Source organism: Dioscorea cayenensis, chromosome 17 (assembly GCF_009730915.1).
Source record: "Dioscorea cayenensis subsp. rotundata cultivar TDr96_F1 chromosome 17, TDr96_F1_v2_PseudoChromosome.rev07_lg8_w22 25.fasta, whole genome shotgun sequence".
NCBI lineage: Eukaryota > Viridiplantae > Streptophyta > Magnoliopsida > Dioscoreales > Dioscoreaceae > Dioscorea > Dioscorea cayenensis.
In genome coordinates, this window is record NC_052487.1 from 22,120,303 (window position 1) to 22,145,227 (window position 24,925).

Consider the following 24,925-nt stretch of genomic DNA (forward strand, 5'->3'; position numbering starts at 1 on the left):
GAAAATGGTGGTGGAAACTTCTTTTTGCAATCCTAATTGTGGTTGGGCCAAAATCATTCACACCAACTACCTAATTGGGAGCCCAAATGGTGTGCTCTCTCACATTCCACCCAGAAATAAATCCTTCCTTTGGGCAGGAATGAACTCCACATTGCACCCCTTTCGATCCCGCATCACCCTTAATCAGGATAATTCCCCTTCCTGGTCCCTAGATAAACATGGCAAGTTCACGATCAAATCCTTCTACAAATTCCTTATTGACGGTGGTACTCGATGTCCCCTTCACAAACTTTTTCCCGAAAATCCCATCGTCCCTAGTAAAAATCACTCTTTTTACTGGCTTCTCTGGGGAGGATAAAATTCTCACTTTAAATAACCTCTTCAAGAGAGGTTGCAACTTCCAAAAATTCCAGCGATACTCGTGTCCTTTGTCATCAAGCCTCAGAGAATCTAAATCATCTTTTTCTTGAGTGCCCCTACTCTAGTCATTTATGGGAATTTTTTTCACACATTTTTAATCCTTTTACCACGCCTCATTCAATACAAAACCTTTAGACATCCTGGTTACATTCTCTTGATTCCTCTTCCAGACATATCTGGGATCTCATCTCCCGAACTATTTTGTGGAACATTTGGCAAGAACGAAATTCCTGCATATTTCAGCTAAAAGCTTTACCGTCTTACATTGTCATCTTTAGATCTGCTAACATGCTTCTCTCATGGTTATCTACAGACTCAGACAGTCATCTGCAACCCAACACCGATGCTTCACAGAAAATCAAGCGTTCACTCAACTTTCTTACCGAAAGAGTTTCCCACCAGGCCGACAACTCGGCGCCTGACATTGCACATGAGTAATCCTCCTTCTTCTCTATCCTGGACGGACCTATAGCTCCAGACGGCGCCTTTCGTCGGTCCAGTGTTTATTTTCAGTATTGTTCTTTGTTGCTCCTCTGTTTAGTAATATTTGCCTTTACTCACTTCTGGTGAGGGGCTCTTTATCTTGCTTTCATTCTGCATCTTGTTGTCCTTTAGTTTTTCAATAAATCGGTGGTTTATCCACATTTACTTTAAAAAAAAAAAAAAAAGATAATTAAACATTCAATTCAAGCGTATATTTTGCTTGTGAGTCATTCAAAAAGTTGAATTTTTCTGTTTGAATAGGGAAAAAAATTCGTTCTTTACCCCTCCCTACTGCTACTTAAATAATCTCTATTCTTTGGCTAATAAATTAACATGAAGTTTAGGGCTTCTGCTCAATTTCATACATTATGTGTATAAGCCCTTATAAATTCCTGATAATCATTTTAATTTTTTTTGTAATTTTTTTTTTACTATTTAGTTTGATCGTAAGCGGCCAACTAGTCCCGCGACGCCCCTGCTGCCCAACAAGTAAAGTTTGAGGAGCATTCTTCATCTCTTTGCCGCAGTTTGGTTTTCCCAGAGCACCGAGTGGCTTCCACCATTGGAGTTTCTCTCAATGATGGGAACTCTGATCAAAACACGGGCTAGTTGTTCGGGAGATGATTGGTTGGCCGCTGGGGGCCGGCCTTTGCCATAGTGGGCTTGTTTTGCTTTTTGTTATTGCTTCTTTTGTGCCCACGTTTAGTGGGGTTGTTGTATCTGTCCTTGTTCTTTCCACCCGTGATGGTGATTGTTATTTTTTACTTTGAGTAATGAAAGTGGTTTATCCATTTTTTTAAAAAATAAAAATAAAAAAAATTATTTTAAAAATAACTTTTTATTGCATGTACACTCTTGATGTTCAATCTATATCTAAACAAAATGTATGATCTATTTTATGGTGTGAGTTGATTAGTAAAATAAAAGATCCAAGAGAAATGATAATATTTTAAAAAAAAAAAAAATATTTTGTTATTTTTTTATTACTTTTATTCATGTATACACTCAACATGCTACTTATATAAAGAGTTTTAAGAACTTTCTTTACCAGTCCATTTTGCTGAATTATCTGGCTTAAAAAAAACAATCACATTTTTAATTACACTTTTTTATTACACTTATCATCTATCTATAAAATTAATCATTTACTAATTAGGTGGATTAATGCACTTTTATAGCCAAAAAGCTCAAACATAAGAAGTACTGCTAATGGTCAAAAGAAACTTCAATTTTGCAAGACCCTTAGTCAACATTTTAGAAGGACCTTCTCATAGTGCTGGTCCAGATTCTAGCAGCCCCTTGAGTGGGCCATGAGTTATTGATGCCTGAGAGACTACTTAACAATTCATGTGATTTTTTTTTTTTTGGTCTATTTTATTTTTATTCTGGTTGAGTGTTGATTATCTAGTAGTCTGTTTTTCTATTGAGCTTACCTGACATGTAGCATTTGGTAATTGCTTATTATCTAGTTGTCTATTTCTTTTCTTTTTAAAACAATTCAATATATATATACAAAAACTATGATCACTAAAATAGTTTTGTACTTATTCTCTCTTCTTTTTGGTTATGCACTCTTGTTTTGGTATTTTCGGTTGCTCGACTTTTGAAACTAGTTAAACCAAGTTTAAAAGGTAATGGGCATCAATTCAGCAACCTAGTTATCGTGGTATAATAAAGGTTTAATCACCAAAATATTTGGAGGAGCAAGTGTATGGCAAACTCCATAGTCCAACTCATTAATTGGGAGAAATAACACTAGGATTACATGCTTCAATTGGGTATGGCCCATTGGTATCAAATTCAACAGAACTTGGACTCCATTAATTAAAGAGGATCCTGTAATCAACACAAGCGGTCGTGTTAGGCCCAGTGGAAGCTACTGAACAATTGGGCTTACTTTTGAAGCAGGAGTTGGGCCCAACACCAGCCCAGACAGATGGCATGATGTCAACTTCTGCATGAAATTAGCACTCTCCACGTAGCCAGTGAGGGGTTGCTAGTTGCTACCTTATGATTTCAATTCGTCCAATTAGAAGTTAGAATCACCCACCATCTGTATTCCAAGATTCGTGCTGAGTTCATGATGAATTCATGATGGATATTATTTCATCTCCTGTGCGTGTGGTGGAAAATTAATTGATCAAGTCTGATGAGAGAGAGTGAGAGATCAAAAGAGAGAGAAAAAATGGCCGACAGGGGGGGTTGGCATCATGGAATAATGGAATGGCACTTTAAAAAAAGGAGCTAGGCTGTCTGGTCCATGTACAGTCCACTCAACTAATAAGGTTCTCAATTGAATGACAGTTACTGGCTTTTAATTTCTTCTCCATATTGCATGCTCAAAACCTCCACTTGTTTTAGTTCATACTTGGTTTTTCATGACCTTACTTATAATTAACTATTCTCGATCCCGGCTTTTACTTGATTCATAATAAGAGGGCGAAGCCGAAAGAGTACTGGAGTTGTAGACGGGTCAGCGATCAGGTGGAATTAATGGCTCAGATGTTGCTGCATGGGAACTTGCAAGCCACCATCTTCGAGGCTCACTCGCTCATTAAACCCGGCAGAACAAGTGGCTCTGCTCCCAGGTTTTTCCATCAGGTAATGTGAAAAAAATAAATAAATCACATGCATTAATCTTTTTCATATTATTATTATCAGATTTTTATATTATTATTAAATTAAATAATTATTAAAATAATATTTTATTTAAAAAAAATATTATATATATAAATTTAGTTGAGGACACCAATTCATTCCTCTCATCCTTTATTTCACTAGTCTATTTTGCAAATTAATTATTAAAAAAATTGATTATGCAACGGTATTTATGGGTAAATAAATAAATGGGCAAAGATGAAAGAAAGTGGGTTCAAATTCAGTCTCAGTAAAAATGTCTCTTCTGAGTAAATATAAAAAAATAGTTTGTATTTGTGGTTTATCTATTTTATAAAATTATATATATATATATATATATATATATAAAACCACGACCATATATATATTTGTATTCCAAGATTCGCGCGCTATAACTCCATGATGAATTCATGATGGGTTATTGCGTTACATATATAGTGTCGTGGAAGAATAATTGAGAAGAGTGGTGTGCGTGTGTGTGAATTGTGGCTTGCTTTCCTACTCCACTCCTTCTCCCGCTTCTGGATCAATCCTGTCCACTCCAGTGCCTATTCCACTCATGACTCAACCAAGGTTCTCAACTGAATAGTGGGCTTCCTTGTCTATGCTGTCACTTAATTCCACTAGTTAGTTAGTTCACACTTGAGCCCACTAACCCGGCCTCTTCTATTCCATAGTCTTTATATTCAGTCATTGGTTTTCTGTTTTCTTCCAACCTAGGTTCTTTGCTTTTACTATATATACGTACTTGACCTACATATATATATATATATATATTTTAGTATTCGGTACATATATAGGACAAGAAGGCAAATAAGCCCAAAAGAATAGAGCGGTACGTAGACAGGTTAGGGATCAGCTGGGATGGCTCAGATCTTGCTGCATGGGAACTTGCACGTCACCATCTTTGAGGCTCACTTGATCACCAAAGCCGGCGGAGCTTCTGGTTCCGCTGCCGGGTTTCTTGAGCAGGTTTTCCTTTTTTTTTTTAATAAAATTATTATTAGCTGTGATTTTTAAAATAATATTATCAAATTATTATTTTTTTCACTAAATAAATCACATAGATTAAGGAAAAAGAAAAGTACAGTTAGGGGTCAGATAACGAAGCAAACAAACATAAAAGAACACAAATAACAATAGCTGGGTGAAATTTTGGAGCTAGCTAGACAGAAAAACAAATAAGTCTAACAAACATAAGCACATCCTAGAGTAAGTAAGACTCCCTCTTCTATGTGTAAAGTATTCATTTCGAAGAGAATATGAGGCCAAATCTAAAAGGCCACACAAAATAAGGGTAAATGTGTGTGAAATATTGACTTCACGATTATGTATATATCTGACTTCTTTTAGATAAAAGGTGCTTGTCACTTATTTATAAAAAATTAAATAAAAAATAATCTCAGGCTCTCCTTGGAAAGGCTCTGGCAAAGCAAATAATGATTTGCTACTTAGGGAGTCTAGAGTTGGAGTTTGCTAGCTAGAGAGTCTCCCTCTCTCGTTTGGGCCCTTTTCTTTTCTTTTCTTTTCTTTTCTTTGTTTGTGTTATGTGTGGTGTTGTAGTTAGTTCTCCCATTTCTTATGGGCTTGTGATCTTATTTTGTTGTTGGAGCTGGTTTGTTTGCCGCTCTCGTTTTTAATGAATGTAGTTTATCATTTTTATAAAAAAAAAAAAACGAATAATGATCAATATTATTCCTCTCCAACTCATCTCATCTGCCACCTCATTATCTCCTCTAGTTTAATGAATGACCCTCAGTCCAATTTTTGCCCGTATGTATTAATTAGTGGCTCTACAATTTTTGGGTTATTTTATAATTTATAATACATCCTTTTTTTATTTTTTTATTTTTTTAAATTTCATTCTCCATTGTTTATAATAAAATTTTTACCCCATTCTTATTAAACTTATGTTATTTCAATAGTTGTTTTTCAGTTTCACCTCTTCACTTCTTTTGTATTTTCTTATCTATAATTTTTTTTTCTTATCTATACTGTTGATTGCTGCTGTTTAAATAAATTAATAGTTTATTTATTTTCTTTTAAAAGTTACATATTTACAACTTAAATCTAATATAAAAAAAAAATTACTATGGTAATAATTAAGCAATAAGACATTTGACTGTCATGCAGGGTTGAGAGTTTAATTTTCTCTTATTACATATTTGAGGTCTAAAAATAAAAAAAATAAAAAAAAGTATGCAGAGTGACTTACCCATATTTAAAAAATATATATATAATATAAAAAATAATAATTTTTGTTTCTATAACAAATATCAAACATTTTTTTAAAACCATTTTGCAATCAACTAAAATTTTTATCTAACTATGAAATTCAAAAGAATAAAACATATATATATATATATAGTATTAGTTATTGCGAACCACGAAATGGTTGCAGTGCAGCGAACTATTATATATAATATATATGTCACATCAACAAGTGAGATGCACAAGATTTTAATCTAATCAATCACAACAGTTAAAACTTATTTTTATTACACCAACAGTGCAAAAATAATAAACAAAACACCAACCTAATTATTTATTCCGAGACTAAGTACACCCTGTTAGCAATTGTTCATGTTACTGTTATTGTTCATGTTACCTCTCATGTTACTGTTATTGTGTCAAGATTTAATCAACAAACTTAAAATTTGGTGCCATGATGTTTTACTTCAATTTCTGCCTTTCTGGTCATAATGTTTATGTACTTTTTGTTCTTCATTGTTTGATTCTTTTCTTCACTTTCTATGTAAATCCTATTTATGCAGCTTGTTGAAGGAATTGAGAATGCTATTGGCATTGCCGAGGAGCCTAGTAAAGTTTATGCAACTATCGATCTCGATAAGGCAAGAGTTGGTCGCACTAGACGGATTTCAAATGAACCAGAAAACCCACGTTGGCATGAAGCTTTCCAAATCTACTGTGCTCATTCTGCAGCCAATGTCATCTTCACTGTGAAGTGTGACATGGCTGTAGATGCATCACTGTTTGGACGTGCTTATCTGCCTGTAGAACAGATCATTAATGGCACGGAAGTGGAAAGATGGCTTGAGATCTGTGATCAAAAACACAATCCAATTGGCAGTTCAAAGATTCATGTGAAAGTGCAGTACTTTGATGTTTCAAAAGACAGAAGTTGGAGTAGAGGAATTCAAAGTCCTAAATTCCCCGGTGTTCCTTATACATTTTTCCAACAGAGGCAGGGTTGCAAGGTTTCTTTGTATCAAGATGTGCATGTCTCTGACAACTTCATCCCCAAAATACCTCTTGCTGATGGCAAATATTATGAGCCACATAGATGTTGGGAGGACATTTTTGATGCCATCACTAATGCGCAGCATTTGATCTATATTGCTGGATGGTCTGTCTATACAGAGATCACATTGATAAGGGACTCTAGAAGGCCAAGACCCGGAGGAGATGCCACACTTGGTGAGTTACTAAAGAAGAAGGCTACTGAAGGTGTTAGAGTCCTTATGCTTGTTTGGAATGATAAAACTTCTGGAGGTTTGTTTGGTAAAGAGGGTCACATGGAAACTCATGATGAAGATACTGCAGATTATTTCCGAGGCACAGATGTTCACTGTGTTCTGTGTGAACGAAATGCTGATGGAGGAGACATTGTTGAGAATCTGGAGAAATCCTTCATATTCACTCATCATCAAAAGATTGTTGTGGTAGATCATGAGATGCCTAAGAAGACTTCTCTGCGGAGGAGAATTGTGAGTTTTGTTGGGGGTATTGACCTCTGTGATGGAAGATATGATACACAGTTTCATTCTCTGTTCAGAACTTTGGATACAGCTCATCATGATGATTTCCACCAGATTAACTTTGCTGGTGCATCTATCAAAAAAGGTGGACCAGAGAGCCATGGCATGACATTCATTCAAGACTTGAAGGTCCAGTTGCATGGGATGTTTTGTTCAACTTTGAACAGAGATGGAGGAAACAGGGTGGTGGTGAGGATCTGCTTGTTCACATCAGGGATCTGGAGAACATCATCATTCCTCCTTCTCCTGTTTTGTTTCCAGAAGATAGGGAAACATGGAATGTTCAGCTATTTAGATCAATTGATGCAGGTGCTGCCTATGGTTTTCCTGAGACACCAGAAGGTGCAGCTAGAGCAGGGTTGATAAGCGGAAAAGACCAGATCATAGACCGGAGCATTCAAGATGCTTATATCAATGCCATTCGCCGGGCGAAAAATTTTATTTACATTGAAAACCAGTACTTCCTGGGCAGCTCTTTTGGGTGGAAAGCAGATGGCATTGAGCCGGAAGAGATTGGAGCATTGCATTTAATTCCTAAGGAGCTGTCTTTGAAGATTGTCAGCAAGATTGAAGCTGGTGAACGTTTTACTGTTTATGTTGTTATTCCAATGTGGCCAGAGGGAGAACCTGAGGGTGGTTCAGTTCAGGCAATTCTGGATTGGCAGCGAAGGACAATGGAGATGATGTATACTGATATTGTTGAAGCTCTGAAAGCGAAGAACATCACGGCGAATCCTAAAGATTATTTGAGCTTCTTTTGCTTAGGAAATCGGGAAGTAAAGAAGAATGGAGAGTACACACCTGAGGAGCAACCCGAGCCTGATACAGATTATAGCAGAGCTCAGCAGGCCAGAAGGTTTATGATCTATGTCCACGCAAAGCTGATGATTGGTAATGTTTTCTTCAACTTATACATAAACAAAAAATCTATTGATAATTTTATCATGCTGAATAGCAATTTCATGCATAGATAATCAATTTTTTTTAAGTCAACTCTCTGATCTGTGTCCATTAGCTTTCTATTTGCACATTGATTCAGGCTTTTAGGAATGCAGCAGTTGTCTGCAGAGAGTCAGTGTCAGTAGATGATGTACATTTCTCTCATCCATTCCACTAACAAAATCACTGGTCCTTGGTCTTGTTTTTGTATGCCTGAGCTGATATATTGATTCACAACAAAAATTTGACTTTCTCTTCTACTTACAGTTGATGATGAGTACATAATCATTGGCTCAGCTAACATCAATCAGAGGTCAATGGATGGAGCCAGGGACTCAGAGATTGCCATGGGTGCATACCAGCCTTACCATCTATCAACCAAGCAGCCTGCCAGGGGACATATCCATGGTTTCCGGATGGCTTTGTGGTATGAACACCTGGGGATGCTGGATGAAGTTTTCCTCCAGCCAGAGAGCCTGGATTGTGTGCACAAGGTGAATGCCACCGCGCAAAAGTATTGGGATATTTACACTAGTGATACACTAGAACATGACCTCCCGGGTCATCTGCTAAGTTACCCAGTTGCAGTTACTAATGAAGGTGCCATCACAGAGTTGCCTGGTATGGAGTGCTTCCCAGACACTAAGGCCGTGTTCTTGGGACCCAGAGTGACTACCTTCCCGCCATCCTCACAACATAACTGCAATTTCTTTCCATTCATCAGAGCATATGCTAGATAGCAGCATGGTTTGGGAATAAATTGCATGCTGTATTTGGCGATCTAGTTTAATCTAAGTGACTTTTTAAGGTCTTGATGTCGCATTTTTCCCATTGATGTTACTGTTTATTGTGGGATCAGTGGTTATTCCATTCTTCAATGCAAGCAATGCCAAGTGATCAGTCTCGTTCACTATAAACGCAACAATGGATGAGAATTTAGCAGAACTTCATTGCTAGTAAATCATAGAGATATCGACAACATTACTTATGCAACACAAACACTATATAAGTACGAGAATTTAACAGACTATACCTCGCTCCACATCCTTAGACACCGCTGTTGACTTGAAGCCTTGGCATGACATTCTTTACCTTCGATGTCTCACTGATGAAGGCATCCACAACTTTGAGTAGGCAACCCTCCATTGCTTTCTAATAGATATTACTGCAAACAATCCCAAGAGACCAACAAAAGAATCCTGCAAGAACACTCACAATGAACCACTTATCCTCCAATACATCATCACCATCATAATCATCACTACCATCAGGCATACTATTATTATTACCATCAGTCTGCTGACACTGCAAGGCCAGTGGAAAGCCACAGAGATCACCATTTCCACTAAATGAAGATGAATCAAAGGTTGAGAATTGACCTGCCTTAGGGATCTTTCCAGAGAAGTTGTTGTTAGACAAGTTAAGATGGCTCAAAAAACTCATGCCTGTCATAGTTGATGGAATGACACCTGAGAAACCGTTATTTGATAAGTCTAGAGAAATCAAGTTTCTCATAGCACTGATGTCTTCTGGTATGTCACCTGTCAAGTGGTTGTGGGAAAGGTCTAAGACAAGCAGACCTGCAAGTTTGGTCAATGTCTGAGGCAATGGTCCTGATAGCTTGTTTCTTGACAGATCAATGCTAGTTAAGAGTGAAAGAGTCTTGGTAAAGACAAGTTCATTGTTGTTCAAATTCACAGTTAATTGCTCTTCATAGTAACTTGCTCGATAGAATCCGAAGAGCAAGTACTTGTTCACCATTTGAGTTCTAGACATACCTTTGAAGTCTCCAAAACTCAGAGGAATATGGCCTTCTAAGTTATTATCTGCAAGATCAACAACCTGCAAGGAGCTCAAGTTTGAAAGCTGAGGCGGTATCTGGCCGGCGAACATGTTTGATCTCAGCCTTAGTACTATGAGTGCCGGGAATCTTTGATGTGAGCCAAATTGGGATGGAACCATCTAGAAAGTTGTCTCCGAGATCCAGCATTTCCAAATAGGAGCAGTTTTGCAAGGATGATGGCATGGCTCCTGACAGCATGTTGTTGCTGAGGTGCAATGACTGGAGCCTTTGCAAACTACCTATAGATGGAGGAATAGTCCCAGACAGAGAGTTGGTTTTGAGGTCAAGAGCCATCAAATAAGTAAGGTTGTGCAGGTTCCCAGGGATGACACCATCTAAATTGTTCCTTGACAAATCAAGTACATGAAGTCCCAGCATGTTACCGATCGATGTCGGGATTTCACCAGACAAGTTGTTACCAGAGAGGGATAGATAAATCAGATAAGGCTGCATCAGGCCAATATCAGGAGAGATATGACCAGAGAATTGGTTATCAGAAAGGTCTAGTATTTCAACAACATTAGATAGATTAGGCAATGAACCACTCAAGAGGTTTGATTTCATATCAAGCTGTGAATAAGGTGTGATGCTTATAAGGTTTGGTAGCTGGCCTTTGATCTGATTGAAAGATAAATTGAGCAAGTAGAGATTGGATGACAAGTCCCAGAACCATGAGGGTATGCTGTCAGAAATACTAGCATTTGAGATGTCCAACTGTTGAAGTCTGGTCTGGTTTTGTAGCCAAGCAGGGAACTGAGGGCCAACTTCAGAAGAACCAAGTCTTAGTTCTTGAACTTGAAACGGAGGCACCCAGCTTGAGCTTAGATTGATCACCAGAGAGTTGGAGAAGATGGAGAAGTATTCAAGGCCAGATAATTTTGAAAAATGAGCTTCAGAGACTATTCCTGTCAACTGGTTTGAAGAGACATCAAAATGCTTCAACTTAGAGAGCTGTCCAATGGTTGGTGGAAGAGTTCCGTTCAAGTTATTTTCAGCAAGTGCCAAAGCAAAAAGGAGTGATAAATTCCCAATGGATGGAGGAATTGGACCTTGAATGGAGTTGCCGTTCAGAAAAAGAGCTTGGAGGTTTCTAATCTCACCCAGCCATTCAGGTAAAACTCCGGTGAGTTGGTTATAATCCAACTCCAGTGTGAAGATAAACTAGGCAAAGGGTACTGAGAACTACAAGCACCAGACTCCAGGGAATTGAGGGAGTTCAAGTGTCAAATTATTTCCAGTTAGAGACAGTATCTTCAAGTTGCAGAGCTTACCAATGGAGCTCGGAATACCCCCTTCCAAGTTGTTGTAGGCAATATTAAGCCAAACAAGGGAAGTGAAATTACCAACTGAAACTGGTAAATTTCCAGAAACCTGATTACTCATCAAGTTAAGGTACTCAATCCTTCTCCAACCTCCACTCAGCAGCATGGAACAATCAGCTGTGAGATTCACGTTCATTGAGAGATCTAAATACCTCAAATTATGAAGGTTAGATAACTCAACTGGGATAAATCCATGCAAGCCAGCACCCCCAACATCCATATGTATTAAACTGCTAAGGTTGAGAAACCAACCGGGGATTGTTGAATTGAAGTTGTTCATTGAAAGATCAACTACTGAAAGTTTAGTGAAGTTAACCACAGGAAGAGACTGTGCTATCCCAGAAAGCCCACATGAATACATATGCAGCTCAGTCAGAGATGACAGCCTGCCAATAGAATGAATCCATTGAGGTCCTATCAGTGAAAGATCAACACTGTCCATGGCTAAGTGAGTTAGAGAAGAAAGCCTTGATAGCCACTGAAGGTCATCAACTGATAGTGGAGTTTCCCTTGAAGAAAGATCAAGATATTGCAAGCTTGAAAGGTTTCCAAGCTGAGCAGGGATGGTGCCAGAGAAGCCAGCATTGGAGAGGTTCAAGTATGTCAATAGCTTGATAGAAACCAATGAATTCAGGAACTCTGATGCCTCCAAAAGAGTTGTAGCTCAAGTCCAAAAGATTTCAAGGACTTGAGTTCAAGCAGAGAAGAATCTATGAACCCACTCAAGTTCCAAAAACCATCAGTTGAATTGGGAAATGGATTGAGAACATCAGGATATGGATTATGGAGATCAATACTGGTTACATCTCCTGTTTGGTTATCACAAGCTATTCCTCTCCATGTGCAGCAGTCATAACCCTGCCATGAAAAGAGACGGTTCTCAGGATCAAAAAGGCCATGCTTGAACTGAAGCAGAGCTTTCCTCTCTGATTCCAGACAAGCTCCTCTGCCAGGAGCTGCATCCAAAATCAACAAGATGGTGAAGAGCACAAACATAATGGCAGCCATTGTGTGAATGCCAGAGGAGCCTGAATTAGTCATAGCCTTGAAGAACTGGAGACTAAAATTTAACATCATTAATATAGCGTTGACTTTGACTATGTTGTCTAACCTTACAACAGTAATGTTGTATTTGCGTGTCGGATAACCACATCTTCCAACAAAACACCTCTGAGGATATTTTGGTTGGTAATGTAATTAATTAATTAATTATCAGTAGATGTGCAATGGATGTGCGGACTCTTTCTAGATGGCATTTGAATTACCATCCACCCTAGCTTTGAGTTTGGGAAACCACTAGCTCCTAGGTGCCGCCAACAACCCCCAGGTTATTGATTAATATTCAGGACAACATATTTATTTTATTTTATTTTTTTTAAATGTGGATAAATCACATTCATACAAAATTCAACGACCCAGTTTCTCTTTTCTTTAATAAATTTGTGGTTTATCTACTTTATTCATTCAGCGAATAAAAGTCCCGCCATCAGGGCCAAGACTCGATAAAACGAATACGACACACCGCCCACTAGATGTGGAACAAACACACCCAAAAAGACAAAATGAGGAACAACGGGTCTTTTTAGAACCCAAACACAAACCAAGGTCTACCCCACACTATGGTCCTAATCCTCCTCGAGTGTGGGAGCGTCAACCACCCCTCGAGCGAGGTCAAGAAACTCCAAGCTGCGTCGAATAGAGGTGATGGTATCATCAAGCTTAACTCTCAAACCATCAGCAGCTACTGAGAACCAAGATAATAACATGTGGTCAGTCTTCACCATAATAGCATGAGGAGTCAAAAACTTTAGCGTTAAAGATACTGATCGTTTACATTGGCCAAAACAAAATACACAAAAGCTTTAGCAACCTCATCCCCAATCACCCGAGTTGAAGGTCGCAAAGGGGACCTCCATGCGCCCTATAATTGGGACATCGAATGGGGTAGAGTCGGCAGCTGGAGAATCCAACTAAAGTACCCCCACACTTCCTGAGTAAAATGACATTGGAGGAAGAGGTGGTCCACAGATTCGACATCTGAGTGACACAACACACAAGTGGCTGACAAGAGCTTATTGCATCTTCATTTAGCAAGATTTTCCACATAAAGAATCTTGTTTTTCCAAACTAACCAGTTAAAAATGTTGACCTTCCTCGGACAATGACCCTTCCAAAAGAAACTTGCGAGATGACAGCATAAACCCATCATTAAGGAAGCTATAGAACGACTTGACCAAGAAGGAGCCATTCATCATCAGACTCCAACACTTTAAGTCTTTGCCCTCCCCATTCGACATGCCAATACTAGAAAGGAGCTGCGTAGACTCAGAAGCCTCCTCGAATGGCACAGTCGAAAGAAGATATGCTACTGATTTATTGAATTCGGGACAACCACTAGTTTATTATTAAATTTCAAGATTTTGTATCGACAATGAAGGACACAGATGCAATTAATCCACCCGGCGATCTGGCCATTAAGCAGTCTTTCTAGCAAAGGAGTTGATCCTTGTTGTCACAAGGTGGATAACGCGACTCTTCTGCAGCTTCATATTTATTTTGATTTTGAGTTTTTCGTTTCTTTTTAGTTTTGAAGTGTTTCACCTCTAATAATTAACTCCACAGATTTATATTGTTATTCTGTTGTTCTAGTTTTCATTGTTTCGTTGTGTTGGTTTTATTTTTTATTTGTTTCTATTCTGTCACTATGTTTTTTAATAAATCAGTGATTAATTGTTAGGGTACAAAGAAAAGAAAAAAACAATAAAATGGTGACCACATGTACCCTAAACATGGAAAAATACAATCAAATGGTGACCACATGGACGTTTTAGGTAATGATCTAAATTAATGCATTTTATTTAATATATATATATATATATATATATATATATATATATATATATATATATATATAATGGTGACCACATGAGCAGCCCAAACACTAGAAAACATGAAAACGATCCAGAGAAGTCACTCTGGGTCCACATTTCAGTGGTACATACTTCTCAAGTGAAAGCAAGGCTTTTTGTTGACAAGGGTCTCTGGATCAACCAGCTCCATGCATAATGCATAAATCTCATTTTGTTAAGGAAGAACAAGTATAACAAATAGTAAGAACAAGTATAACAAGTATACAATCAAATGGTGACCACATGGACGTTTTTAGGTAATGATGTAAATTAATGCATTTTATATATATATATATATATATAATGGTGACCACATGAGCAGCCCAAACACTAGAAAACATGAAAACGATCTAGAGAGTCACTCTCGGTCCACACTTCGGTGGTACATACTTCTCAAGTGAAAGCAAGGTGGTTTTTGGAAGAACCCCAAGGGGGCTAATTTATTAATAAAGGAAGGGAAATAGAAGGGAAAGGAAAATTACAAAACAACAAGGAACAGGAAACTAAAAAAACAAATCCCGAATCAGTGAAGTTTTTCATTAACCAGTGAGGTAATTCTCTACCAAACAAGAAGAGGTTGAGGGCTGAGTTGTTGAAACCAAATGAAGCTAGAGAGGTTGCAAGCATCCAAGACCCTGGGATGCAATGGATGACAGTGATCCGAAGCGATTTAAAAGAGTCTTGATAAATTCAATCGAGATCCGAGCGCCAAGTGATAGCAGGATCGGGGTTGGTAATAACCGTAAGAAGTGCGGGACGTATCAACAAAGATGTTCTTGATGGAATAATGCGAGTCCAACGCCACTTGCAACGCCACTCCCAACGTGAAGAGATTTTCCATTGATGAATCGTCGAGAGCTTGAGAGTAGCAACCTGCAAGAGAAACAATAGACTGAGCATTGGAAACAAAGAATCCAGATGAGAACTCACCTTTGTGCACTCTGGTTGGTCTCGACATGGACAAAGAGGAAGAGCTCATCAGAATGAGTGAAATTGTTCAAAATTAGCTTCATGCTCAACAAACTCTTTTGGCAGTTCAAATGGTCCTGCACATGAGCAATAACTTTACACACTAAGGTGGGGGGATTCCGAATGGCATTGCGGAAAATGATATCACAATGGGATTTCCAGAGAAACCAAGTGGTGGCAGAGATATCAAAATTAATCAACTTGGAGAGTTGACCAAGAGTGAATGGAAGAGTTCCATTCAAGTAATTTCCTGCAAGTCTTAAATCAGTTAAAACTGATAAATTCCCCAAAGAATGAGGAATTGGACCTTGAATAGAGTTGTAACTGAGATCAAGAACTTGAAGGTTTCTAAGCTCACCCAACCATGCAGGTAAAAACCCAATGATTCAATTATTTCCTAAGGTAATGAAAAAGTGGATAAACCACATTCATTAAAAAGAGAAACAGTACAAAAAGGGGTAAACCCGGAGCCGAGACTTTACAAAATAACCACAAGGAGTTGAGAGAAAGGAAAAAACAACAGAGGCATACAAAGGGTGGAGAGTAGACAAAAGCAACCCCTAAAGGAAAGGAGATCCCGAAGGGGTGCAAGGCCAAACAAGAAAACTACATCTTGCCAGGGGTAGGGGGTCGCTCCAAAGGGGCCACAGATAACGCGTCACTGGAAGAAAGGTACTCCAGACTTTTCTTGACCTTTGCCATCGGATTCTCAAGTTTTAGCCTCTTCGATTCTGGAGTAGCTGAAAACCAAGAAAGCACCAAATGCTCAATCTTTAAAATCAAAGAAGTAGTCGAAAGACAGTTAGCGAGTGAAAATGCAGCATTTCTTTTCAAGCCAAATGATCCAAGTGATAGCCCTTAGTAATAAATCCCAGCGAGGGAAGCAAAGTTTTTAGGTAAAGATGCCGCCGGACTCCCCAAAAGCTCTAGCAAGAGATCGAGGAGTGCAACGAGTGCCTAAAAAGTTAGCCAAAAAATAAGTCCAAATGTGGGGCGGCTAAAGAGGCGGTGGATCGCTGAGATGCTCATTGTCTCCAAATCGCAGTGGCACATCACACAAGTAGGTGTAGGTAACACATTACATCTACGCCATGCAAGGTTTTCAAGAGTCAAGATTTTGTTATCCCACGCAAGCCAGTTGAAGAGGTTAATCTTTTTCGGGCAACCTCCTATAAGAATGACATTGGTTTTGTGGCAATGAATACCCCAATCGTTCAAGAAGTTATAGAAGGTTTTAACTGAGAATCTCCCATTTGCAATCAGTTTCCAACGTTGTTCATCGATCTCTAGAGAGGGCTGGGAACGGAGTGAGTTAATTAAGTTGTTCGCCGCAGGGAAATCAGCTAAGATCTGGTCGGGTCCTCTATGAATAAAATCTACGATCGTTTCTTTCCTTAGATCGAGATAAGAGGAACATATGGGGCCAAATGTCAGCAGGTGCACGACCTTCAACCTAATTATCAAGCCAAAAAAGTGTAGAGGCTCCATTCTTCACAATTGTGAACAAATTTTTTCTAAAAGCTGGTAGACAGTGGAGGATACCATTCCAAAAAAAGGATCGTTGTCTATTTTGCGTGTGGTGAAGGTTCCAAGTAGGGATCCTTCTGAAATAAATTTCACGGATGATATCCCTGCCACACCAGTATCTTCCCGACTTGATCTTCCACCATCATTTGCCCAGGAGGGCATTGTTGAAAGCTTGAAGGTTCAAAATTCCCCAACCACCTTGCTCAGTTGATCTGCATAATCTTGCCCAGCTAACCAGTCTGATTTTGCTATGCTAGGTATCCGGTCCCGACCAAAGAAATCTCTTCTAATTTTGTCAATGTTCTTAATCACCCAAGCTAGCAGTTTAAAGATTGACATCCAGTAGGTGGGGATAGCAGTCAGTACCGAGTTTACCAAAGTGAGACGACCACCCAAGGAGAGTAATCTGGATTTCCAGGATGCAAGTCTCGAGCGGATTTTGTTCAGAAGTATGTCCCAATCTTGTCTGCGCGGTCGTCCCCCCGATATAGGAATTCCCATATAGGTTATAGGAAGGGAGCCGGACCAGCAGTGAACTGTTCTAGATAGAGAAATATGAGGCTCAAGATTTTTTTGGGCGGCAACTAAACAAGTTTTATCAGAGTTAACATTGAGGCCCGATAAACCTTCAAAAATATAGAGGATGAACTTGATGATACGAAGGTCCTCTCCTCCTCCCGAAGTTAGAATGAGAAGGTCATCAACATGTTGCAAATGACACATTTTAACTCCAGTGTCATGGAGATGTACCCCATGCAGGATTCCAGAATTGAGTGCATTGTTAAACATGGTGCTGAGAACGTCCACAGCGAGGACAAAAAGAAGAGGAGAAAACGGGTCCCCTTGCCTGAGTCCTCTGCGATAACGGACATATCCATTTTGGACACCATTAATAATGAATTTTGCCTTGGAGGTGGAGAAAATAGAGTTAATCCAGCTAATACATTTGTCGCTAAACCCTCTAGCTTTTAAGAGTTCAAACATGAAATTCCAATCAACAGTGTTAAAGGCTTTAGCAAAGTCCACTTTGAGGATCAACCTCGGGAAGTGATTTTTTTTGCATGTAGTAGATGAGCTCTTGAGCGGTAACAATGTTATTAATAATACACCGGTCTTTGATAAAAGCTGATTGAGTTGAATCGACCAACGAGTCGATTTTGAGTCTAAGTCTGTTCGCTAAGATCTTAGAAACAATCTTGAGGGAAGAGTTGATCAAACTGATCGGGCGGTAATGAGAGGGATCTTCCGGGGCATGGTTTTTTGGGATAAGGGCAATGTTGGCCCAATTGATGCGTTCAAGATTAGTTCTACCCCAGTAAAAGTCCTCACAAATCTTGAAGATATCTTCTTTAACAATATCCCAATATTCTTGAAAGAAGAAGATTGGAAAACCATCAGGACCAGAGGCTTTGTCCGCTTTCATGTCAAAGACCGCCCTACGAATTTCTTCTTGAGAGAATGGGGCATCAAGGGAAGAAAGGTCCTGATTTGCTTTAGACCCAAGAAGATTATGCCAGTTAATCTTAATACAAAAGTCCTGAGTGGAACCACAGAGATTATGATAAAAAGATGTGAAAGCGTTACCAATCTGTATAGTGTCCTCCACCCTGTTGTTGCCATGAAGTAACCAGGGGATAAAGTTTCTGTTCTTACGACCATTAGCAATGGAATGAAAGTAACTAGTATTTCCATCCCCTTCCTTGAGCCAGGTCACCCTAGCCCTTTGCTTCCAATAGATTTCTTCCTGATGTAAGATACGGAAAAAATCAGCTCTTAAGGAGGCATCTTTGGTAAGTTCACTCACAGTGAGAGCACGGGATTCCTTGATAGCATCAAGTGATTCAAGGTCATGTAGTAGTGCTAGCTTCTTGAGCTTAATTGAACCAAAATCAAATTTAGCCCAGTGTCTAAGGTGCTTGCTGGTTGAAGCTAGGCAAAGGATGCTCCTAAGGTAATTTTTGACAAAGTAGGCAAAGGATGCTCAGAAATACAAGCAGTATTCTGTTCAAGGTATGGAGGTAGTTCAAGAGTCAAGTTATTACCATCTAAAATCAGAGTCTTCAAGTTGCAGAGCTTACCAATTGAACTTGGGACACCACCTTGAATTAAGTTGGAGAAGAAGTTGAGCTCTACAAGAGATGTGAAGTTACCAATGGATGCTGGTAATTCTCCATAAACTTGATTGGCAGCAACGTCAAAATATTCAATCCTTCTCCAGCCTCCTCTCAGCAGCATGGAACAATCAGCAGTGAGATTATTGTTCAATGACAAATCCAAGCATCTCAAATTTTGAAGGTTAGAACCAAGCTTGACTGGTATGGGTCTATGAAAGTCAGCAGAGTTCATGTCCACATGAACTAAATTGCTAAGATTGAGAAACCAATTTGGGATTATTGTATTGAAGCTGTTCATTGAAAGATCAAGGATTGCAAGATTAGTGAAGTTTACAAAAGGAAGAGACTGAGTTATCCCGGAAACACCACAAGCCTTCAGATGTAACTAAGACAGAGATGCCAACCTATTGATAGAATGAACCAATTGAGACCTAATCATTGAAAGGTCAACCCCATCCATCTCCATTTGAATAAGAGAAGTTAGTCCTGACACCCACTGGAAGTCATCCACCATAAGTGGAGGAAAATTTGATGAAAGATAAAGGAATTCCAACTTTGAAAGATTTCCAAGTTGAGCAGGGATGGTACCGGAGAAACCAGCATAGGAGAGGTTCAAATATGTCAGAAGTTTGAAAGAGCCAATGAATTCAGGGATTGAGATTTGAAATTGCCTCAAGATCCAACATTTCTCAGAAAATCAGTGGTAATCCGGGACGAGGACTAGCAGAAAAGAAAAACCTCATTGTTTCATGCAGTTATTTCCAATGTCTTTCTTTTTTTAAAAAAAAAGGTGGATAAACCACTTAAATTAAAAAAAAAAATCACAAGTACAAGACAACTCCCAAGCCAACAACAAAACTATAAAAGAATCCCCCTCACCACAAGAGGTGATATAGTAGAGATACAACAAAAACCACCATAAGAAAACATCACGGGCTTCCTCAAACCCACACTCAGACATGACAAACTAGCCCGTGGTTGGATCGGGTTTCTCGCTCGGTAGTAGCATCACTCTGTGGCAGCTGTCCCCGTGGCCCCAGAAACTTGAGGCTGCGCGGGACCATAGAAATGGAGTCTTCCAGCTTCCCTTTGATGTTATCTGCAAGTGTATTGAACCACGATAAAATCATGTGAGCAATATTTAGGACAATGCAATGAACAGGAAGAATTTTAGCATTAAAAACTCTATCATTTCTAGCCAGCCAAATATGCCAAACTAGCGCCTTGATCACAAGATCAGTAACCACCCTAGCCGTCGCCCTCATGTTCAATCTCCAAGAACACCAGATAGTACGCATCGTACTCGGTGGAGCAGGCCAGCTAAGCAGCCTACAAAAAAAATTCCACACCTCCCGTGCGAATGAGCAATGAAGTAACAGATGATTGACTGACTCAATATCAGCATACACATCACACAGGTTGCAGTCGGAAGTCTATTACAACGTCTGCTTTCTAGATTTTCCAGGGTTAGGATCTTATCCTTCCAGACAAGCCAGTTGAAAATATTGACTTTCAAAGGACAATGTCTTTTCCAAAAGAACTTCACCACGTTGCAACGCAACCCGCCATCATTAAGGAAGTTGTAGTAAGATTTCACCGAGAACGAACCATATCCTGAAAAAAAACCAACATTTAATGTCCCTCGCCTCCTGATCACGTGACCTCAAAATAACCCGAACCTGAGTAACATCAGTATCCTTAGAAAAAGGAAATACCTCTAACAAGTGAGCAAGTTCATTGAAAAAGGAAAGTAACATCAGTAGCATCAGTGTCTTTCTGTTTTGACTAATATTCCTAGTGTGTTTTTTTCGCAAAGTAAATAAGCTACAATTTATTAAAGAAAATAGAGCACTACACGCTCCCAGTGTCTTTTTGCAATCAAACTCCGTATTTTTTTAAATAAATAAATCAATATTTTATCAAGAAAAAAATAGAGGAAGTGCAAAAAAAAAATGAACAAAATACAGTAAATACAAAGTGACATTGTCTAGTCGTAGTTGTACTTTTGCTTGTTTCTCTCTAATCTAAGTGGTTTATTCACATTTTCAAAAAGTGACATTGGAACAACATAAATTAGCAGGAAACACATTGGAGACATTCAAGAAAGAAAAAATCTGTCCAAGTTGCACAACCAAACTAAGATGGAGAAGAATTTATTCGGTACCAATGATGATTATCAGATCTTCAGGATCACTTGCTTGGGATCCCAAATATTCAAAGCATCTCTGAACTATGGACGCCAAATTCTCAAGCTCAGCTTTTTTTTTTTGACGTCAAGGGATGGTGATATCTAGAGAAGAAACAAATGGTAAATTTGAGAATAGTTGAAACTGATGGGAGTGAAATAAACTTGAAAATATGAGTGTTTCGATCTAGCCAATCTCCAAACAATTACCCGGACTAGGAGATCCCAAGTGTTCTTGAGTGAATACTCAAGGTCCTTTTTTTGGAAATCCCATAGTTCATTACAAGAAATAGGATACTAAGGGGCTGTTTAGTTACCTGCAAGTAGCTGTAAGTAGCTGTAATGTAACTGGTTTTACATGTAAAAGGCTGTTTGGTTTGCTGTGAAATCAGTTTTACATGTAAAAAGTTTTGCAGTTTTGTGTACTTTTGCAACATTTCAACTTACAGCAAATTTTGCTGTAAGTTGAAATGCAGCAAAATATTTGGGTTAAAATCACCATTCTTCTCTCCAAATTATGCATTAAAAGATAATGAAAACTTACAGGGTAATCAATTGTTAACATAATTAAACTTATACTTATTTATGTTTTATTAAATTTATTTTTTATTTAAAATATACCAATTTGTATTTTATTTTAATTAAAAAATATTTTTTATATAAAATTAAAGAATTTTATATATTTTTAATTTAATAAAATTATCATTAAATTAATTAATTAATTTTTTTTTTTACGTTAATGTCAAAAGTAGATAGGGAGAGTTAAATTAATTATTTAGAGTTAGTGCTTAATTATTTAAGTTTCTTATTATTATTATTTGGCTTAGTTATTTAAGTTTCTCATTATTATTTTTAAATGTAATAAATACTTTATTAAATCATTTAATTAATTTAAAGATTAAATTAAATTAAATAAATTATTTCATTTTAAATTATTTTTTAAAATATATTAAATAATTAATAATAATACTGTATATTTGGGGTAATCTCACCCCTCCACTTACATGGTGGTCATATCTTCTAACTTATATCAAACCAAACAAATTAAAAGTAATGCAGCATTTTCAGTTACAGCAAACCAAACAGCAATGATGTAAATTGAAATGCAGCATTTTTACTTACACTGTAATTTCACTTACAGATAACCAAACATCCCCTAAGAGAGACTAATAGTGTGTTTGTTTGGCCGGATATAAAACTACATATAATTGTAATTACAAAAAACTTCAAAATCTAGTGTTTGTTTGGTTGGATTTGAGAATTTGAAAGTAATTAGAAATGCAGTATAGATGGATTTGGTTGGTTTTGGAACTATGTTCAAATCGGTCGTAATTCAATCTCCTGCATTTTGGATTTCCATAAAAAGTCTCACATGTGGTGTCCCGTGAGACTTTCCAATAAAAATATATATATATATATATATATATAAATAAAAATAAAATCATGATATTATTTTATCTTAATAATAAATGGTTACTATTATATTTTTATCAATATAAAAAATTATAAATAGTGTAATATATATTTTTTATAATTATTAAAAATAACAATAATTTGTAATGAAAACATAATTTTATATTAAATTAAGTAATTATATACATAATTATTTTGGTTACTATTAATAACAATTAATTGTGTATTTATAATTAATTAAATTTAATAATGACCCTAAGGTGGGATATCCTTAGAGAGGGTGTTTATATCCTACAAATACATCCAACCAAACACGTGTTTTCAAAATCAGGATTTACAAATCCTTCCAAACAAACCTAAAATTTTGAAATTCGAAAGATTTTCGATTATAGTCAACTAAACACCAAAATTTGACTCTTACGCATTTTTAACTCCGAAATTTACTATCTACAACATGAATTGGAAATCTATCGTATTTTTCAACTACATCTAACCAAACGCTACCTAAATATTTAACCAAAGTTGTTATATATTTGAGAAGTAAAAAGCGATAGAGGAAGAGAGAGGTCATTTCGATTCATAGCCACAAATGTTTGTACTTTTTAATCAGTAATCATTTAAGCTTTTCTACGATTGCGCATTGAGTACATAATGCGCATTTTAAAAGTCTGTTTTCATGAGATATGATGATATCATGCTGACGTGGCGCCTGAAACCGCCCTTTAAAAACAAGCTATGTATGGCCTACGTGAGTCAAAAAGTTATTTTTGTATTAAAAAGTTTTGTGGTGGAAAGCGTTATAAAAGTGCAAATATTTACGGTCATGAGTAAAATGAACTTGAGGGAGAGAGATGATTAGCGGGTCTCAATTACTACGAAGCACATCAAGCGGGTAGTAATTAGGCATTTATTACTTCTCATGATAGTAAAGGTTCTCAAATGTGTGGATTTTTATTCTTCCAAATAAGCCAATTGAAAATACAAATTTTTCTTGAGCAAAAACCTCGCTAGATTATTGGAGTTAATTGATAACGAAGACCACCATTATTGAGAAAAGCAATAAAAAGGACTTAATAGAGAATTTTTCCATTGGAGGTTAGGCTCCAAAGTTTAGAGTTCTTGTTTTCCGAGAGTAACTAACCCTCAAGATGATGTAAGCAATAGAAGGATAGTTTAGGTGAGGCAAATATGGGAGCAACACATGAAATAGGTCCCTAATAGAACCCCAAGGGCACAGGGGAGGGAGTAAAAGATTGAAGCTAATAATCTTTGGGCGCTCTACCTTTAACCATTAGTCATACAAGAATAAAGTAAATGCATCATCTCCAATGATTGGAGCGATGCCAACAATGTAAAAATGGAAGACTGCTTAAAATTCCACTCCAGAAGAAAGACTTCTTTGGCCAATTTCTAAAGCAGTTGAATTAAATAATTGAGCCCTCATACTATTGAGTTTCGGACACAATCTTCCATCATACTCCGTATAACTGGTAACAATTTACTAGCTATCTAATTTTGATGAATGCTTCCATCAAGCGCAGTCAGGGTTCTGATTTAGTTTAACCATTCAACTGTTCCTCAAATGCCGCCATTCTATAAGTGCGGGTATTCTCCAAGTCTTTCAGTGATATTAGCTGTTAAGCCACACCGAGTCCTTCCATACTTTAATATTATTGGAATCTTCTAAGTTACTTCCTTAGCATTGATTTTTGCATAGACTATGGGTTTAGCCTTCTATTCTTGGTCTTTACTTGATTGGATTTATGTTTTAATGTTGACCTTTTCAAAGCTTGACTGGGACAGTAACAGAATGAGTAATTTTTTTATGCTATCAACAGTAACACATTGTTGCGCTCGGCTTATGGATTGGTTGTTTAAGTCACCCATGATAACCCTCTTACTGGGATTAACGAGAGAAGCTCACTAATATGAGATTTTTATGTTTTTTACTATTGAAATATATATGTTTTAAAAAATATAAAAAGGATAAACCACATAATTAAAAAAAATATGGAAACATATTGTAGTGGGTGACTATTGAAATATATATTTAAAAATATAAAAAACCTAGTAGAAGTCACCATGAATAGTGGATGAATAGTGCAAAGTCGAATTCCTAATGCCACATGCCCACAATAATATATTGTACAAACATACTATAAAAATATTATAGAAATACTATATCATTATTCTACAATCGGTGGGAGCTAATGTGGTCCCATGTAATCTCGTTGAAGGATTCCAACATGAGAATGACTAGCTTGTTGGCCTTCCATGTGCAATGCTATGAAGAACTTCTGTCTTATAGATATAGAATTGAAAGCCTTCCTCCTATTCCGCCTAAAGCCTGTCAATCGAGCAATTGAAAGAGGTGCTCTATTCAGC

General features: G+C 37.5%; 3 protein-coding genes across 3 annotated transcripts; 1 reads left to right on the forward strand and 2 right to left on the reverse strand.

The window, feature by feature from the left end:
- Positions 1-3,947: 3,947 nt before the first annotated feature.
- Positions 3,948-9,158, forward strand: LOC120280352 (phospholipase D alpha 1-like). The gene is given in 5 exon segments (XM_039287170.1): positions 3,948-4,512; positions 6,315-7,410; positions 7,413-8,210; positions 8,526-8,903; positions 8,906-9,158. Coding segments are annotated over 5 exon segments (2,433 nt in total). The 5' UTR covers positions 3,948-4,404; the 3' UTR covers positions 8,959-9,158.
- Positions 9,159-9,410: 252 nt separating this feature from the next.
- On the reverse strand, positions 9,411-10,178 carry LOC120281305 (receptor-like protein EIX2). The gene is made up of 2 exons (XM_039288161.1): positions 10,037-10,178; positions 9,411-9,838 (listed from the first exon to the last, which is right to left on the reverse strand). Exons 1-2 carry the CDS (start codon positions 10,149-10,151, stop codon positions 9,411-9,413), a joined length of 543 nt encoding a protein of 180 aa, XP_039144095.1. The 5' UTR covers positions 10,152-10,178.
- Position 10,179: 1 nt separating this feature from the next.
- On the reverse strand, positions 10,180-15,290 carry LOC120281306 (receptor-like protein EIX1; the record flags this gene model as incomplete). The annotated part of the gene is made up of 6 exons (XM_039288162.1): positions 15,263-15,290; positions 15,074-15,205; positions 13,079-13,167; positions 12,161-12,476; positions 11,299-12,062; positions 10,180-11,244 (listed from the first exon to the last, which is right to left on the reverse strand). Coding segments are annotated over exons 1-6 (2,394 nt in total), but the record flags the coding sequence as incomplete, so codon positions are not given.
- Between the last annotated feature and the right edge of the window lie 9,635 nt (positions 15,291-24,925).